At 38.0% G+C, this 20,023-nt stretch overlaps 1 protein-coding gene and 1 long non-coding RNA gene across 5 annotated transcripts in view; one reads left to right on the top strand and one right to left on the bottom strand.

Moving 5' to 3' along the window:
• Positions 1 to 20,023, top strand: part of C2CD3 (C2 domain containing 3 centriole elongation regulator) — a 128,752-nt gene that overhangs the window by 30,297 nt on the left and 78,432 nt on the right. For all 4 annotated transcript variants that reach the window (XR_010946177.1, XM_067750297.1, XM_067750298.1 and 1 more), the window contains exons 8-11: positions 13,320 to 13,467; positions 16,748 to 16,902; positions 17,708 to 17,914; positions 18,459 to 18,571. Coding sequence is in view for 3 of the 4 variants with exons in the window: in XM_067750297.1 (XP_067606398.1) it covers positions 13,320 to 13,467; positions 16,748 to 16,902; positions 17,708 to 17,914; positions 18,459 to 18,571 (623 nt within the window). In the remaining variant the exon portion in view is untranslated. The remainder of the gene's footprint in view (positions 1 to 13,319; positions 13,468 to 16,747; positions 16,903 to 17,707; positions 17,915 to 18,458; positions 18,572 to 20,023) is intronic.
• The window catches only part of LOC137230609 (uncharacterized), a 76,042-nt gene that overhangs the window by 11,422 nt on the left and 44,597 nt on the right, over positions 1 to 20,023 (bottom strand). The window lies entirely within an intron of this gene.

The raw sequence follows: 20,023 nt of genomic DNA, 5'->3' as shown, positions 1-20,023 counted from the left end.
ATAAAAATCATGTGATCATCTCAATAGATGTGGAAAAGCATTTGACACAATTCAACACCATTCATGATAAAATCTCTCAACAAACTGGGTATAGAGGAAATGTACCTCAACATAACAAAGGCCATATGTGACAAGCCCACAACTAACATCATACTCAATGATGAAACACTGAAAGCTTTTCCTTTAAGATCAGGAATAAAAGAAAGATGCTCACTGTCACCACTTTTTTTTTTTTTTTTTTTTTTGCGGTACGTGGGCCTCTCACTGTTGTGGCCTCTCCTGTTGCGGAGCACAGGCTCCGGACGCGCAGGCTCAGCGGCCATGGCCCATGGGCCTAGCTGCTCCGCGGCACGTGGGATCTTCCTGGACCGGGGCACGAACCCGCGTCCCCTGCATCGGCAGGCGGACTCTCAACCACTGCGCCACCAGGGAAGCCCTGTCACCACTTTTAATCAACACAGTACTGGAAGTCCCAGCCAGAGCAATTAGGCAAGAAAAAGAAATAAAAAGCATTCAGATTGGAAAAGAAGAAGTGAAACTGCCACTGTTTGTAGATGACATTAAACACTAAAGTCTCTATCGAAAAACTAGTTAGAATAAATGAATTCAGTAAAGTTGCAGGATACAAAATCAGTATATGAAAATCAGTTGCGTTTTTCTACGCCAACAATGAACTATCAGAAAGAGAAAGTAAGAAGACAGATCATTTACAATAGCATCAAAAAGAATCAGATACCTAGGTATAAGTTAAATCAAGGACATTAAAGACCTGTTTACTGAAAACTATAAGACATTGATGAAAGAAAATTGAAGAGAACACAAATAAATGAAAAGATATTCCGTGTTCATGGATTCAGTTAATATTGTTAAAATGTCCATACTGGGCGTCCCTGGTGGCACAGTGGTTGAGAGTCCACCTGCCAATGCAGGGGACACGGGTTCATGCTCCGGTCCAGGAGGATCCCACGTGCCACGGAGCAGCTGGGCCCGTGAGCCATGGCCGCTGGGCCTGCACGTCCGGAGCCTGTGCTCTGCAGCGGGAGAAGCCACAACAGTGAGAGGCCCGCATACCGCAAAAAAAAAAAATGTCCATACTACCGAAAGCAATGTCTATTCAGTGCAATGTCTATAAAATTCCAGTGGCATTTTTCACACAAATAGAAAAAAATGATCCTAAAATTTGTATAGGACCACAAATAGCCAAAACAATCTTAAAGAACAAAGCTGGAGGAATCACACTTCCTGATTTTAAAGTATAATCCAAAGCTATAGTAATCAGAATAGTATAGCGTTGGCATAAAAACAGACACGTAGATCAATGGAACAGAATAGAGAGCCCAGAAATAAACCCATGCATATATGGTCAATTAGTTTTTAACAAAGAGGCCAAGAATACTTAATAGAGAAAGGATGTTCTCTTCAATAAATATGGTTGGGAACAATGGACAACCACATGTAAAAGAATGAAACTGCATGGGTAGTAAGTCTGGAGGAACCAAGATGGCGGAGTAGAAAGACATGCTCTCAACTCCCTCTTGTGAGAACACCAGAATCATAACTAGCTGATGGACAATCATCGACAGAAAGACACTGGAACTCACCAAAAAAGATACCCCACATCCAAAGACAAAGGAGAAGCCACAATGAGACGGTAGGAGGGGCGAAATCATAGTAAAATCACATCCCATAACTGCTGAGTGGATGACTCACAGACTGGAGAACACTTATAACACAGAAGTCCACCCACTGGAGTGAAGGTTCAGAGCCCCACGTCAGGCTTCCCAATCTGGGGGTCCAGCAAAGGGAGGAGGAATTCCTAGAGAATCAGACTTTGAAGCCTAGTGGGATTTAATTGCCGGACTTTGAAAGGACTGGGCGAAACAGAGACTCCACTCTTGGAGGGCACACACAAAGTAGTGTGCACATCGGGACCAAGGGGAAGGAGCAGTAACCGCAGGGAAGACTGAACCAGACCTACCTGCCAGTGTTGGAGGGTCTCCTGCAGAGGTGGGGGGTGGCTGTGGCTCACCGTGGGGACAAGGACACTGGCAGCAGAAGTTCTGGGAAGTACTCCTTGGCGTGAGCCCTCCCAGAGTCTGTCATTAGCCCCACCAAAGAGCCCAGGTAGGCTCCAGTGTTGGGTTGCCTCAGGCCAAACACCAACAGGGAGGGAACCCAGCCCCACCTATCAGCAGTCAAGCGGATCAAAGTTTTCCTGAGCTGTGCCCACCAGAGCAACAGTCAGCTCTACCCACCACCAGTCCCTCCCATCAGGAAACTTACACAAGCCTCTTAGATAGCCTCATCCACCAGAGGGCAGAAAGCAGAAGCAAGAAGAACTACAATCCTGCAGCCTATGGAACAAAAAACACATTCACAGAAAGATAGACAATATGAAAAGGCAGAGGGCTATGTACCAGATGAAGGAACAAGATAAAACCCCAGAAAAACAGCTAAACGAAGTGGAGATAGGCAAACTTCCAGAAAAAAAATTCAGAATAATGATAGTGAAGATGATCCAGGACCTGGGAAAAAGAATGGAGGCAAAGATCAAGAAGATTTAAGAAACGTTTAACAAAGACCTAGAAGAATTAAAGAACAAACAAACAGAGATGAACAATACAATAACTGAAATGAAAACTACACTAGAAGGAATCAATAGCAGAATAACTGAGGCAGAAAAACGCATAAGTGACGTGGAAGACGAATGGTGGAATTCACTGCTGCAGAACAGAATAAAGAAAAAGAATGAAAAGAAATGAAGACAGCCTAAGAGACCTCTGGGACAACATTAAACGCAACAGCATTCGCATTATAGGGGTCCCAGAAGAAGAGAGAGAGAAAGGACTCGAAAAAATATTTGAAGAGATTATAGTCGAAAACTTCCCTAACATGGGAAGTGAAATAGCCACCCAAGTCCAGGAAGCACAGAGAGTCCCATACAGGGTAAACCCATGGAGAAACACTCCGAGACACATAGTAATCAAGTTGGAAAAAATTAAAGAAAAATTATTGAAAGCAGCCAGGGAAAAACAACAAATAATATACAAGGGAACTCCCATAAGGTTAACAGCTGATTTCTCAGCAGAAACTCTACAAGCCAGAAGGGAGTGGCATGACATATTTAAAGTGATGAAAGGGAAGAACCTACAACTAAGATTACTCTACCCAGCAAGGATCTCATTCAGATTCGATGGAGAAATCAAAAGCTTTACAGACAAGCAAAAGCTAAGAGAATTCAGCACCACCAAACCAACTCTACAACAAATGCTAAAGGAACTTCTCTAAGTGGGAAACACAAGAGAAGAAAAAGACCTACAAAAACAAACCCAAAACAATTAAGAAAATGGTCATAGGAACATAGTATAGATAATTACCTTAAACGTAAATGGATTAAATGCTCCAACCAAAAGACACAGCCTCGCTGAATGGATACAAAAACAAGACCCATAAATATATGCTGTCTACAAGAGACCCACTTCAGACCTAGGGACACATACAGACTGAAAGTGAGGGGATGGAAAAAGATATTCCATGCAAATGGAAATCAAAGGAAAGCTGGAGTAGCAATACTCATAACAGATAAAATAGACTTTAAAGAGTGTTACAAGAGACACGGGAGGACACTACATAATGATCAAGGGATCAATCCAAGAAGAAGATATAACAATTATAAATATATGTACACCCAACATAGGAGCACCTCAATACATAAGGCAACTGCTAACAGCTATAAAAGAGGAAATCGACAGTAACACAGTAATAGTGGGAGACTTTAACACCCCACTTACACCAATGGACAGATCATCCAAACAGAAAATTAGTAAGGAAACACAAGCTTTAAATGACCCAATAGACCAGAGAGATTTAATTGATATTTGTAGGACGTTCCATCCAACAGGGGCAGATTACACTTTCTTCTCAAGGGTGCACAGAACATTCTCCAGGATAGATCACATCTTGGGTCACAAATCAAGCCTCAGTAAATTTAAGAAAATTGAAATCATATCAAGCATCTTTTCTGACCACGACGCTATGAGATTAGAAATCAATTACAGGGAACAAAACATAAAAAACATGAACACACGGAGGCTAAACAATACGTTACTAAATAACCAAGAAATCATTGAAGAAATCAAAGAGGAAATCAAAAAATACCTAGAGACAAATGACAATGAAAGCACAACAATCCAAAACCTATGGGATGCAGCAAAAGCAGTTCTAAGAGGGAATTTTATAGCTATACAAACCTACCTCAAGAAACAAGAAAAATCTCAACTAAACAACCTAACCTTATACCTAAAGGAACTAGGGACAGAAGAACAAACAAAACCCAAAGTTAGCAGAAGGGAAGAATTCATAAATATCAGAGCAGAAATAAATGAAATAGAAACAAAGAAAACAATAGCAAAAATCAATAAAACTAAAAGCTGGTTCTTTGAGAAGATAAACAAAATTGATAAACCATTAGCCAGAATCAAGAAAAAGGGAGAGGAGTCAAATCAATAAAATTAGAAATGAAAAAGGAGAAGTTACAACAGACACCGTAGAAATACAAAGCATCCTAAGAGACTACTACAACCAACTCTATGCCAATAAAATGGACAACCTGGAAGAAATGGACAAATTCTTAGAAAGGTATAACCTTCTAGACTGAACCAGGAGGAAGCAGAAAATATGAACAGACCAATCACAAGTAATGAAATTGAAACTGTGATTAAAAATCTTCCAACAAACAAAAGTCCAGGACCATATAGCTTCACAGGTGAATTCTATCAAACATTTAGAGAAGAGCTAACACCCATCCTTCTCAAACTCTTCCAAAAAATTGCAGAGGGAGGAACACTCTCAGACCCATTCTATGAGGCCACCATCACCCTGACCAAAACCAGACACAGATACTAGAAAAAAAGAAACTGACAGACCAATATCACTGATGAATATAGATGCAAAAATCCTCAACAGAATACTAGCAAACAGAATCCAACAACACATTAAAAGTATCATACACCATGATCAAGTGGGATTTATCCCAGGGATGCAAGGATTCTTCAATATATGCAAATCAATCAATGTGATACACCATATTAACAAATTGAAGAATAAAAACCATATGATCAGGGCTTCCCTGGTGGCGCAGTGGTTGAGAGTCTGCCGGCTGATGCAGGGGACGCGGGTTCGTGCCCGGGTCCGGGAAGTTCCCACATCCCGCGGAGCGGCCGGGCCCGTGAGCCATGGCCGCTGAGCCTGCACGTCTGGAGCCTGTGCTAGATTCGCAACGGGAGAGGCCACAACAATGAGAGGCCCGTGTACCGCAAAAAAATATATATATATATGATCATCTCAAAGGATGCAGAAAAAGCTTTTGACAAAATTCAACACCCATTTATGATAAAAAAAAACTCTCCAGAAAGTGGGCATAGAGGGAACCTACCTCAACATAATAAAGGCCATATATGACAAACCCACAGCAAACATCATTCTCAATGGTGAAAAACTTAAAGCATTTCCTGTAAGATCAGGAACAAGACAACGATGTCCACTCTCACCACTATTATTCAACATAGTTTTGCAAGTCCTAGCCACGGCAATCAGAGAAGAAAAAAAAATAAAAGGAATACAAATTGGAAAAGAAGAAATAAAACTGCCACTGTTTGCAGATGACATGATACTGTATATAGAGAATCCTAAAAATGCCATCAGAAAACTACTAGAGCTAATCAATGAATTTGGTAAAGTTGCAGGATACAAAATTAATGCACAGAAGTCTCTTGCATTACTATACACTAATGATGAAAAACCTGAAAGACAAATTAAGGAAACACTCCCATTTACCACTGCAACAAAAAGAATAAAATACCTAGGAATAAACCTACCTAGGGAGACAAAAGACCTGTATGCAGAAAACTATAAGACAATGATGAAAGAAATTAAAGATGATACAAACAGATGGAGAGATATACCATGTTCTTGGATTGGAAGAATCCAAATTTTGAAAATGATTATACTACCCAAAGCAATCTACAGATTCAATGCAATCCCTATCAGATTACCAATAGCATTTTTTACAGAACTAGAAGAAAAAATCTTAAAATTTGTATGGAGACACAAAAGACCCCAAATAGCCAAAGCAGTCTTGAGGGAAAAAAGCGGAGCTGGAGGAATCAGACTCCCTGACTTCAGACTATACTACAAAGTTACAGTAATCAAGACAATATGGTACTGGCACAAAAACAGAGACAGAGAACAATGGAACAAGATAGAAAGCCCAGAGGTAAACCCCCACACCTATGGTCAACTAATCTATGACAAAAGAGGCAAGGATATACAATGGAGAAAAGACAGTCTCTTCAATAAGTGATGCTGGGAAAACTGGACAGCTACATGTAAAAGAATGAAATTACAACACTCCCTAACACCATACACAAAAATAAACTCAAAATGGATTTGAGACCTAAATGTAAGACCGGACACTATAAAACTCTTAGAGGAAAACATAGGAAGAACACTCTTTGACATAAATCACAGCAAGATCTTTTTTGATCCACCGCCTAGAGTAATGGAAATAAAAACAAAAATAAACAAATGGGACCTAATGAAACTTCAAAGCTTTTGCACAGCAAAGGAAACCATAAACAAGATGAAAAGACAACCCACAGAATGGGAGGAAATATTTGCAAATGAATCAGTTTACAAAGGATTAATCTCCAAAATATATAAACAGCTCATGCAGCTCAATATTAAAGAAACAAACAACCCAATCCAAAAATGGGCAGAAGACCTAAATAGACATTCTCCAAAGAAGACATACAGATGGCCAAGAAGCACATGATAAGATGCTCAACATCACTAATTATTAGAGAAATGCAAATCAAAACTACAGTGAGGTATCACCTCACACCAGTTAGAATGGGCATCATCAGAAAATCTACAAACAACAAATGCTGGAGAGGGTGTGGAGAAAAGGGAACCCTCTTGCACTGTTGGTGGGAATGTAAATTGATATAGCCTCTATGGAGAACAGTATGGAGTTCCTTAAAAAACTAAAAATAGAATTACCATATGATCCAGCAATCCCACTACTGGGCATATACCCAGAGAAAACCATAATTCAAAAAGACACATGCACCCCAATGTTCATTGCAGCACTATTTACCATAGCCAGGTCATGGAATCCACCTAAATGCACATCAACAGATGAATGGATAAAGAAGAAGTGGTACATATATACAATGGAATATTACTCAGCCATAAAAAGGAACGATATTCGGTCATTTGTTGAGACATGGATGGATCTAGAGACTGTTATACAGAGTGAAGTAAGTCAGAAAGAGAAAAACAAATATCGTATATTAACGCATGTATATGGAACCAAAAAAAAAATGGTACAGATGAACCGGTTTGCAGGCCAGAAATTGAGACACAGATGTAGAGAACAAACATATGGACACCAAGGGGAGAAAGCTGCAGGGGATGGGGATGCTGGTGTGATGAATTGGGCGATTGGGATTGACATGTGTACACTGATGTGTATAAAATGGATGACTAATAAGAATCTGCTGTTTAAAAAAATAAGTAAAATTAAATTAAAAAATTACAAAAAACAAAAAACCGACTAATACTAAACTTTCTTTGGGTTATTTGTATGGAAATATGTTAATATAAATGTTTCAGACATTACATGAAATTCCTAAAAATCTCATATGTTCTCATATAATGTTATAAGTCATCATTCTAGTTATTATTTTAAAATGTATATCTCAGAAATAACTAAATTTCCTTGTCAATTGCATTATTATGAACTTTCGTGAAATCTTTAACTGTGGTCATTTTTAAGTCTTTTGTCATTTACAGACAGTTCTGGGTGTAGTCTCATGCTTTTGCAAAAATGTTCCTATAAAAGGGTTTCATCTTCAAGGAATTCATGGAAAACACTGTGACAAGCACAGGTTTCTGGTAACCGACTATACTGCTGAACTGAATGTATAAGCATTTTCAGAACTCTAATGGAAAACTGATGAATTCATAAAAGTGCTAACCAAAGATCAAGATGAAAAAAAAATTAATTACATGGGACTGAGTGAACTGATGAGGATGATTATAATTTTTGTGACTTTCTGTTTGAATAAAAAAATTTAAAAATAAAATTTAAAAATAAATCCAAAAAAAAAAGAATGAAACTGGACACTGTTTTACACTGTACACAGAAATCAACTCAAAATGGATTAAAGACTTGAGCATGGACCTGAAACCATAAAACTCCTGAAAGAAAACATAGCGGGGTAAGCTCCTTGACATTGGTCTTGTCAATAATTTTTTGGACTTGACACCAAAATCAAAGGGAACAAAAGCAAAAATAAGTAAGTGGGACCACATGAAACTAAAACACAGCAAAGAAAACCATCAACAAAATGCAAAGGCAGAAAATATTTGCAAACCACGTATCTGATATGGGGTTGATATCCAAAATATACAAGGAATTTATACAACTCTATAGTAAAAAAAACAACAAACAAATAGCCCAATTAAAAATTGGGCAAAAGACCTAAATAGACCTTTTTTCCAAAGAAGACATACAAATGGCCAAGAGGTACAAGAAAATGTGCTCAACATCATTAATCATCAGGGAACTGCACATCAAAACCATAATGAGATATCACGTCACACCTATTAAAATGTCTGTTACAAAAAGAAAAGAGATAACAAATGCTGGTGAGAATTTGGAGAAAAAGAAAACCCTGTACACTGTCATTGGGAATGTAAGCTGGTATAGTCACTATGGAGAACAGTATGGAGGTTCCTCCAGAAATTAAGAATAGAACTTCCATATGACCCAGCAATCCCAATTCTGGTTGTATATACAAAGGAAATGAAATCATTGTCTGTTTTTTTTTTGAAATTTAAAAAAACATTTATTTTATATTGGAGTATAGTTGATTTACAATGTTGTGTTTCAGGTGTACAGCAAAGTGGTTTTGTTATACATATACATATATCTATTCTTTTTTAGATTCTTTTCCCATATAGGTTATTACAGAGTATTGAGTAGAGTTCCCTGTGCTATACAGTAGGTCCTTGTTGTTTATCTTTTTTTTTTATTGGAGTATAGTTGCTTTACAATGTTGTGTTAGTTTCTGCTGTACAGCAAAGTGAATTAGTTATATATATACATATATCCACTGTTGTATAGATTTCCTTCTCATTAGGTCACCACAGAGCATTGAGTAGAGCTCCCTGTGCTATACAGTAGGTTCTCATTAATTATCTATTTTATATATAGCAGTGTATGTATGTCAATCCAGTCTCCCAATTCATCCCACCCCCCCATCCCCCCTTGGTAACCAGAAGTTTATTTTCTATTCTGTAACTCTCTTTCTGATTTGCCAATAAGTTCATCTGAACCGTTTTTCTAGATTCCACATATAAGCAATATTATACGATGTTTGGCTTTCTCTTTCTGACTTACTTCACTCTGTATGACAATCTCTAGGTCCACCCATGTCACTGCAGATGTCATTATTCATTCCTTTTTATGGCTGAGTAATATTCCATTGTATATATGTACCACATCTTTATCCATTCCTCTGTTGATGGACGTTTAGTTTGCTTGAAATCATTATGTTGATGAGATATTTGTACTCCCATGTTCATTGCAGCATTATACATAATAGCCAAGGTATGGAAACAACCTAAGTGTCTATCAGTGGATGAATGGATCAAGAAAATATGGAATGAATATTATTCAGCCTTAACAAAGAAGGAAATCCTGTCATTTGTGACAACATGGATGAACCAGGAGAGCATTATGCTAAGCAAAATAAGCCAGACAGAGAAATACTACATGGTATCACTTATATGTGGAATCAAAAATAAAGTCAAATTTATTGAAACATTATCAAAAAGTGGTTTCTGGGGGTTGGAGAAAATAGGGAGGGGTTGGTAAAATGGTACAAATTTTCAGTTATAAGAATAATAAGGTCTGAGGATCTAGTTATAATGTGACTATAGTTGATAACACTGTATTGCATAACTGAAATTTACTGAGAGAGTAGAACTTAAATGTTCTCACAAGAAAATAAAAAGGGAAGGAAAGAAGGAAGGAAGAAAGAAGGGAAAAGGAAATATGTGAGGTGATAGGTGCATTAATTAACTCAATGAGAGGAATTCTTTCACAATGTATATCAAGTCATCAATTGTACACTTTTAATATGTTACAATTTTATTTGTCAATTATACCTCAATAAAGCCAGAAATAAAAAAGAGTTTTCTTCCAGCTCCATGGAAGACAGTGGAGAATTGCTTTCAGGATTCTGAAAATTCTTTTTTTTTTTTTAATATTTATTTATTTATTCTTTTTTGTTTGTTTGTTTAGGCTGTGCCAGGTCTTAGTTGCGGCATGTGGGATCTTTGTTGTGGCGTGCGGGATCTTCATTGCAGAATGTTTAGTTGCAGCATGTGGACTTCTTAGTTGTGGCATGCGAACTCTTAGTTGCGGCATGCATGTGGGATCTAGTTCCCCAACCAGGGATTGAACCCGGGCCCCCTGTACTGGGAGCATGGAGTCTTACCCACTGGACCACAAGGAAAGTCCCAGGATTCTGAAAATTCTTAATTGTTGACCTCAAATTCCGTTTCCAATCAATCATGTGTGAGGGTAGAGTAAAAATATCTTCATACATGCAGGGACTCGAAAGATTGCCTCTCTTGCACTAGTTCTCAGGGAACCATAGGGTATTCTCTACAACAAAGAGAATATAGGAATAAAGAGCAAGGCATGGAGTCCAAGAAGTAGGGGATGTAACAGAGAAGAAAGAGAAGAGGAGCTTTATGGCCTGTGTCATATTTTGAGAGCGAACACTTCTATGGAAGCAGGACAGGGCTTCAGTAGGGATATTTCTAAGGAGGGGAAAGGGTAGGTGGAAGCACATTGCTCCTGTGTTTGAGCAGAATGAGAAGAAATCTGTCCGTTCTCTTGGAGAGTTCAATAATGAAATAGTAATAGGCACGTAGAAAACTAAGTAAATGAAAGTTAAGACAGTTATTAAAACAAGGAAAACTAGAAGTCGTAAAGAAAGTATAGTAAATTATACTTGGCTCTGATATGATGTTAACCCTGAAGATTAACAACAAAAAATTGTAATATAAATTGAGAAGATGGGGGAAAGGGAAATCTGTTTCCAAGAATAATGGTATAAGAGAGTGGATCCTTCATTTTTCATGCTAGAAAGTCCATAAATCATTTAGAAAAGTGAAAAGTGAAAAATCAGAAAATAGCAGTACACATGTGTTACTTAGAAATATGAAGGTAAATACCAGAAGAAACATCTTAAGGAGCTGAAAGTGATTCTAAGGAGGCAGGCAGCTACTGATTTTCATTATGTCTTGGTAGTCCTATTTGACTTTTAAAATAGGTATGTGTAGGGACTTCCTGGTGGTCCAGTGGGTAAGACCTGGGGCTCCCAGTGCAGGGGGCCCGGGTTCAATCCCTGGTCGGGGAACTAGATCCCGTATGCATGCCGCAACAAAGAAGTCTGCATGCTGCAGACTAAGACCCGGCGTAGCCAAAATAAATAAATTTATTTTTAAATAAAAATATAAAATAGGTACATGTGTTCTTTGATTAAAACATGATTAAAAAGAAAAAGAAGGAAGTTCTGAGAATGGACTTGTCTTGTAGCCAAAGAATACAAATTCCAACCCTTCCCAGACCCTTTTTCTTTTACTTTTATATCTCCTGCCCTCCCAATAGGAACCCCAGGCCTCTGGCCTGTGCAAAATATTTCTGACCTCTCCCAGTTTCTGGTTATAAGTATGTCCTAAATATTGCATGGAGGGAAATGGCATGCCTTTTTCTGTGTCAAAGACAGAAGAATAAATTCAAAGAAATGTTAATTTTGGGGGGGAAAAAAGGATAGAGGACTATATACTGAACAGAATTCATAAATTTAAGGGTGTGCAAAGAGGGGAGAAAAGCAACTGGTGTGGGGGGGTGCTGGGGAGGGGGTTGGGAAGGGGAACCATAAGTGGCAAATGAGAATTGTGTAGAATACCAAGAAGTCGAGCTTCAAAAAGGAGCAGTGCTCACAAGCTGCAGAGAAGCTGTGTGGATTGGGAAGTTGTTAGTTGGATTTTGGCAGTTAGGAAGTTGTTCTTGACCTTTCAGAGAGAGATTACTATAGATCAGTGGTTCTCAACTGGAGGGCAGTTCTCCCCTACCCCCACCCCATGAGACATTTGGTAATGTCTGGAGATACTTTGGATTGTCACACCTGGAGGAGTGCTACTGGCTTCTGATGAGTAGGGTCCAGGGATCAAAAATGCACAGAGTAGCTCCCAGTGACAATGAATTATCTGACCCAACATGTCAGTAGTGCTAAGGTTGAGAAACTCTGCTATAAATTAAGGAAAGGTGAAGAAAGGAACATTTATTGAGCATCTATTTGTTGAGCATTTCTTTGTTCCAAGAATTATAGGAACATGATCTAATTTGAAGGTAGTGAGCACGTGTTTTGGGGAAACTACAGAAGGGAAAAAAAGTATAGTAGCTAGCTTGAAAGGGAAGCAAAGTTGAAAGGATAATTGAAATGCTTAGCACAGTGTTTGGCATATATTAAGTACTTAATAAATATTGTTTTTATTATTAATAACATGTTCGTTAAGAATCAGTAAGTTCATTTACAGATGTTCATTAAGTGCTAGTTACTATAGGAGAAACAAAAATGAATGAAATATACACGTATTTGTATGCTTATGTTTCTTATTAGTTTACAAACTCTTTATAACTAGAGTATCTGTTTTACTTATTTCTCTATCCCACATAGAACTAATCTTGCCATAATTAACCTAAATACACATATTTTTGCTTAATAGAAGAAGGCATATTTATGAATTAGCCATTCTTCACAAAAACAGTATATAACATTTAACTCATTGAATTATAGTTAATTCTTTGCCTTTTTTCCTCCCTACTAGACCATAAGCAGCACAAGAGTAGAACAAGTTAGGTTAGCCATCTCTGTAGCATTCAGGACCTAACACCATGCCTGGCACATAATAGTTACCCACTAAAATGTTTGTTAAATAAATGAATGCGATCACAATCACTGTCAGTAGTGTATTTTTTGAATGCTAGATGTTGACACCCCAGAGGAGGGGGAATATACTATGAAACTATTTATCAGATAATCTTCTGTTTAATGTAAGTCTTCTGTTTAACATATTTTCTTCCACATTTAGAACTTCAAAGCGTTTAATAAGAAAAAGAATAGCTCAGCTGAAACTTCTCTTAAAGTCCTGCTTTGTTTTTCTTATCTCTGCAGTGCCGAATTATCCCAAGGTCGTTACTGGGACGGGCTAGGCTCTCCTCCAGATTCCCCATCTCCTGGGAGTGATGTGTATTGCAGCAGTGAGCCCAGTGACCCTCAGTATGACCAGAGTCTCCTGGAGAACTTGTTTTACACAGCACCCGTAAGTCACTGAATCTGAAACTTTAGGAATTGGAGAACAAGAGTATTAATAATATTAGTGAGTGTAGGCATGTTACCACTTGCCAGACAGAAAGCTATCCATTTTACATACCTTATTTAATTATAATCACAATCTGAAGAGGAGAGTATTATCCTCGTTTTACAGATGAGGAGATAAGCCTACTAAGATTAATTATTTTGTCCAAGGACACATCATAGCAAGTAAGTGTTAGAGCCAGGATTCAAATTCAAGTTTACCTGAGTCCAAAGCCTATAATCTTAATATATTATGTGGCTTCCTAAGAGCTCTTTCAAGGAAGAGCTAATGTAGGTATACCCTCAGAACCACCCTTGACTGGTATCTTTTCAGATACAGATGTTCCAGAAACACCTCTACTCATGGTGGACAAATACCTCTACTGACCCTTAAGACAGAACATTCTCTTTTCAGGCAGTTTTAGCATTTTCAAAGTTCTTTCTTATGTCAAGCCGTATGTTCTATTCATTGGTTTAGCATCTTCTAGAGTGTATACAAAATGAGTTCATTCACTGTTCCACAAATAATCATATTTGTGAAGATTGCTGTCATATTCCCTATTTTCTTTTTCTCCAGGTCAGCAAAGATACCTGAAATACAGTGTAGTTTATACCAGCTCAGTGGAAAAGCAGTGAGGGTGACCAGGGTGCAGAAGAAGCAGGGAGGACTTTTACATGAGATTGTCAGGAAGGAGCATCATGAGGGATAAGGGATTTTAACTGAGACTTGAAAAGTAGTGTTCAGAGAGATAAACGATATGAAATAGGAATAGAAAGAATGACCTGTTTAGAGAAGCAGTTTGTGTACTACAAGGCATCTAATTTGACTGGGTAAGAATTCGTGTGGAAGAGACATTGACGAGGCAGGCTAGCGCATTATAAGCAGTCTGTAACAGCGTTTGAATGTCGAGTGAGGAGGAAATGACATGACTGAAATAGTGTTCTAGGAATGTTAAACTGGCAGTGATGTAGGAGGTCAACTGTGGGGAGAATAATGGGAGCAGATAGGAAGCCATTGGGTTATTGGAGGTGTGAGACAGAGAGAGAGAGAGAGAGAGAGAGAGAGAGAGCATGCCAGAATGAGAGTGGCAGCAGTGGGATTGGAAAGGAGGAGATGGACTTAAAAGACACTGTGAATTGTTAGGATTTAATGACTTTCTACCTTAAAAGTCATCACTGATACTGTGTTACCTGTAGGAGAAAAGAGAAAGGGAACTTACATTTAGTACACATTTTCTGTGTGCCAGGGAATTTACGTTACCTGTTATTTATTAAGTACTGTGCCAAATGTTTTAAGTTCATTATTTCATTTAATTCTTTTACTAGCCCCATGAGATAGTGTTATCCTTTTACATATCATGAAATAAAAGCTTAGAGACATTAATTACTAGTAGTTAGGCAGAACTAGAATTCTTACCCTAGTCTGTCTGGCAAAAAGCCCATGTTGTTCCCACTAGACCACACCATCTCCTAAGTCTTGAGCATAGCATTAGAATCTGATCTTGACTTGACCTCCCTAACCTCATCTCCCACTTTTGCCCTGTAACCACTGGAGACTCCAGTCATACTGATTGTCTCACAGTCTAGCTTTTTCCATCCCCATATCTCTTGCTCATACTGGTCCTTCTACTTGTTGAAGGATGTTGAAATGCCCTTATACATCTGGTAAACTTCTCTTCATTCTTTAAAAATCAACTGATCACCTCTATGAAGAAACCATCCCAGACTCCTCTAAGCAGAGTTTGTTGCCTGAATGTCCACAATATCCTGCACATACCTCTCTTACAGCCCTTATGTTGTATGATACAGTTCCTCATGAACAAAAACATGTCTTCATTATCTTTTTATTACCTGTAAAACAAAGGCCTGATAGAATTTTGAGTACTCAGTGAATTCTTAGTGAATAAACGAATGAATGTGTGAATGGTACTAAGTAATCCCCCATGCTATCTGAACAAAATAATTTTAGAAAATGTTTGTTTACTGGAAGAAGGAGTGAACCAATTGGCCTTGAGGCACTGGGAAGACCAAGGAGTTAGAATGCTCATGTCCTTCCCTGGGGTCAGTGTTTAATGTTCTTAATATTGAATAACATCCACAGCTTACAAATTCAGCATTACCTTGTGGTTTTGTTTCCTGAAATTATGAGCTTTTGAACAATCTGGTTATATTTACTCTAATTTTCTTCAGGCTGTGAACCCATCTAGCTTTTGATCACCTTGTCAAAACCATTTTTAGAAGCTGCCACTTAACAAAGAAAAACTTAAGTGCAAAAAGCTTTGTAATTTCACCTTGGAAAAGTTACATTGCCTCCTAGAAGGACATTCTGATCATGCCTATTTAACTATTAATTTGTTACCCTTATGACAGGTCAATACGTTATATACCCTGAGATGCTGAGAAAAGGGAGTTGGAGGTGATAAGCTTAAAACTACTTTGGATTGGTCTCCTGCATTTATAACAAAAAGATTTTTTTTTTAATTGGAGCCAAATAACTGTAACGCTGTCTTCTTATTTTGCATTTGTGTTAGAGCTGATTAGTCAATTTCAGCTGCCTTTTCTCACGATAAAATTACCGGGGGTTTACCCACTGGTTCTGCCATTACGAAAATTTGTGACATATAATAAACAGTTCATCTTAGCAAGATTAAAAGCAGAATGAATCATTAGGAGTATAGAGTGCTGAAAAAAAGTAGAATCTTTAGGGCTTCCCTGGTGGCACAGTGGTTGAGAGTCCGCCTGCCGATGCAGGGGACACGGGTTCGTGCCCCGGTCTGGGAAGATCTCACATGCCGCGGAGCAGCTAGGCCCGTGAGCCATGGCCGCTGAGCCTGCGTGTCCGGAGCCTGTGCTCCGTAACGGGAGAGGCCACAACAGTGAGAGGCCTGTGTACCGAAAAAAAAAAATTGAGATGGGGACACCTTACAGGAATGTACTAAGGATTAGAAATACACATGCAGCATTTAACATAGTACCAGATACATAGAAGGCAGTCAGTAAATAGTGGTTGTTATTACTTTTGAGGATTCAAAAGAAGAATCTATTTTCATTTATTTTCTTTGAACTGAACTTGTAGGTTATTTTTGTGAACTTCATATTATTTTTATATAGCCAGGAGAAACAGGATTATCTTCCTGGTGTCAGTTATCTCTTTTGATTACTACTTTTAGAGAAATGTTTTCATTACCACTATCCCCAAAGCAGTTATCTTTTAGTGCCTCTCTTTTTGTTTCTTCCCCCCATAGAAATCTGATACCAGTGTCAGTGATGTCTTCAGTGGAGGTGATGATGTTGTCCCTTCTAAAAAAATGAGCCAGTCAAAAGCTCTTGCCAGATCTTCTAAGGTTCTAGAGTCAAATGATCATAAGTTGAAGAAGAAGGCGGTGGGCAAGAAAAATAGGTGAGCCTCTTTATGAATGCTTGTTTAGAGTCAAAAGCAAAGGAAGATTATTTTCACAAGATCTCTTCAAGTGAAATCACCTGTGTTTGCCAATACTGTCAGACTGGTTGAGTTACAGTAACTCATTAAGTATTGCAGTCCTTAAACATGCAATAACATGAAAAGATGGATGTGATAAAATAATTAAGGGAGAAAGCAGAATTCTAAGTTGTATGTGTGCTCTGTTACACTTAATGTAGAAAATATGCATAAAGAAAGCAAATGAAAAGGAATACACAAAAGTGATGATAGTAGTTATATTAAAGTAGTGAATAACTGAAGTAAAGTCTGTATCCCTTGTTGAAAACCTAATTCTGTTATATCAGTTTCTGTACTTGTGTGGAGATAATAAGCCTTTGGATTACAAGAATGTTTTTACTTTTTTTTTTTTTTGGCTGCATGGGTCTTAGTTGTGGCACACGGGATCTTTGTTGCCGCATGTGGGATCTTTGTTGTGGGATCTTTAGTTGCGGCATGCAGCATCTAGTTCCCTGACCAGGGATCAAATGCGGTCCCCCTGCATTGGGAGCGTGGAGTCTTAACCACTGGACCACCAGGGAAGTCCCTGTTTTTACATTTTTTGAGATTTCTTTCATGTAGATTAGGACCAGAATTATGATGATTAAAGCCATTTCCCAATCTTTGATAACTTGTGAATTAAGATGCCTGCTGCCTTTCCTCCTTCCTCCTCTTGCCTGTACCAACTAGATCGTTTCATATTTGGCTTCTTACCATCTGCCTCACTGTCTATATGAACTCCTTTCAGAAACTTGATTGAACAACAGATGCTATCAGAAACTCCAGAAGATGCCCAAGTGATGACACTAAGTGTGGATAGACTGGCCCTTCTGGGTAGAACACATTCAGTCAGAATCATCATCGAAACAATGGGAGTTCCTCCAGATAGTCTCCAGGAGACCCCTGGCAAAAAAAGCTTTCCTGGGAGACTACCTAAGCTGACAACAAAAAAGCGGTATGTCTCTAACATGGGAAAACTAAATTTGACATTTCTGGAAAGTGTGTCTGGTAGTAATAATAAATAATTACATAGTACTTTATGATTTGTAAAGTGCTTTCATATGCTTCATTCAATCAACAAAAATGTACTGAATCCCCCACTAGGTCCCAAGCATTAAAAGTATGAGAATAAAGAAAATTAAGACCCAGGCTCCATTCTTCCATGCCTTACAGTCAACAGGAGAGAGAAACATTTAAATGGCTGTCTCTTGGCTTGGCCAAAAAGTTCGTTCGGGTTTTTGTAAGATGTTACAGAAAAGCCCGAACAAACTCTTAGGCCAACCCAATATGATAGGGCTTTAGGGGCCAAAAGAGATGTTTTATATGAAAAGTGCTGTGGGAACGCAAGCTGGTAAAGGCTTTGAAAAGAGCAGGTCGGTCCTCTGAGGACCTGAGGTTCTAAAAATAGGGCCTTGAAAGATATGTAGGATTTATCAGAGAGAAAATACGTTTATTATTTGGTTTGTTTTTTAATTACTTTTCTTGTTTCGACTTTTTAGCACCTTCTTTGTGGAATATCACTTTCCTATGGGCTTTTCCAAAAACGGATTGACAAAGACAGCTTTGATCACTGAGGTGGTTCGACTCGCATCCAGTAAAATTACAGATGGAAGTAAGAGAGAACTTGATTTCTGCTCCTTAGATATTTTGGCTTTGGAAGAATTTTTGAATCCCTAATTATTCATATACTCCTGTATTATCATAGAGTCTTAGAGGCAGAAAGAATTTTGAAGTAAATCTAATTCCTTTACTTTACAAGTGAGGAAACTGGTCCAGAGGTGCTATGAGTATTCTGATGCAAGGCAGAAAGGCAGTGACATAGCTGAAACTGTAACTCAGAACTCCTGATGCTTAGATCATGTTCTTTCAACTATTGACGTTTTTCTTTTCTTCCCTTTTTAAAAATAGCTTTATCAAGGTATAACTCACATACCATACAATTCACCCATTTGAAGTATACAACTCAATGATTTTTAATGTATTCATAGGTTGTGTAACCATCACCACAATCTAATTTTAGAACATTTTCATCCCCCCTAAAAGAAATCCCATACTTATTAGCATTCTTTCCTCATTTCTCTCTTTGCCCCCTTTCACTAAGCAGCTACTAATCTACTTTCTGTCTCTCTCAATTTTCCCATCCTGGACATTTCATATAAATGGAATCATATAATATGTGATATTTGTGACTGGCTTTTTGGACTTACTGTAATATTTTCAACTTTTAATATTTAAGTTTTCAATATTTCGCTATTAAAGACAGTGCTTCAGTGAATAATCTTGCACATGTATCATTTCTCATTTGATGTGAGTATATCCAGCACAAGCATTTAAAATAAATACTTATTTACCCTTAAAAACAGCACCTAAATAATTTAATATACTCTTTTACTAGAGTACATTGTTTCACTTTCCCCATCACCATAAGGAAGAATTAGGGCATTTAAAATTTTTCATATTTTTTTTTTCTGTATGCTTAAATTATCGATACCAACAGAAGGTGCTCTGGAGGTTTGTTAAAAGCATTCGAGAATGTATACTTGATTCTGCTGGCTGAAGTCAGTCAGTGTGTTTGAGGAGCTTTAATGCAATTAAACTGTTTTTATCAAACCCCAATACAAAGAAAAATGTTGGATTCTTTTCTCAGGTCTTCCCCATTTACCTCCTTCTACCTACAGGACATTTATGAGTTCCTTAAAACTTCTCTGAGCCTCAGATTCCCCATCTGTAAAATGGAGGTACAGCAAGGACAAGCACGGTTCTGATATGCACGAGTTTCAGTTAACATAGTATCTACAAAGCAAGAACTGCCTGTATTACACAGGGGCTTAATGGACAGTCAAATGGGATAATGAATGTAAAAGCATTAAACTCTAAAGTTGTATGTAACTAATACTAGCTCACATTTATTGGGCACTAAATTATGTGTCAAGAACTCTACTCAGTGTTTTATATACATTAATCATGTAATCTTTTAAAACACATACACACACACACACACAGATGAAGAAAGAGGAAGCTGAGGCATATATCAGTTAAGTAACTTGTCTAAGATAACACAACT

The sequence above is a fragment of the Pseudorca crassidens genome, chromosome 9 (genome assembly GCF_039906515.1).
Source record: "Pseudorca crassidens isolate mPseCra1 chromosome 9, mPseCra1.hap1, whole genome shotgun sequence".
NCBI lineage: Eukaryota > Metazoa > Chordata > Mammalia > Artiodactyla > Delphinidae > Pseudorca > Pseudorca crassidens.
The sequence above is the reverse complement of the archived record's forward strand: the minus strand, read 5'-3'. Positions and strand labels throughout refer to the sequence as shown.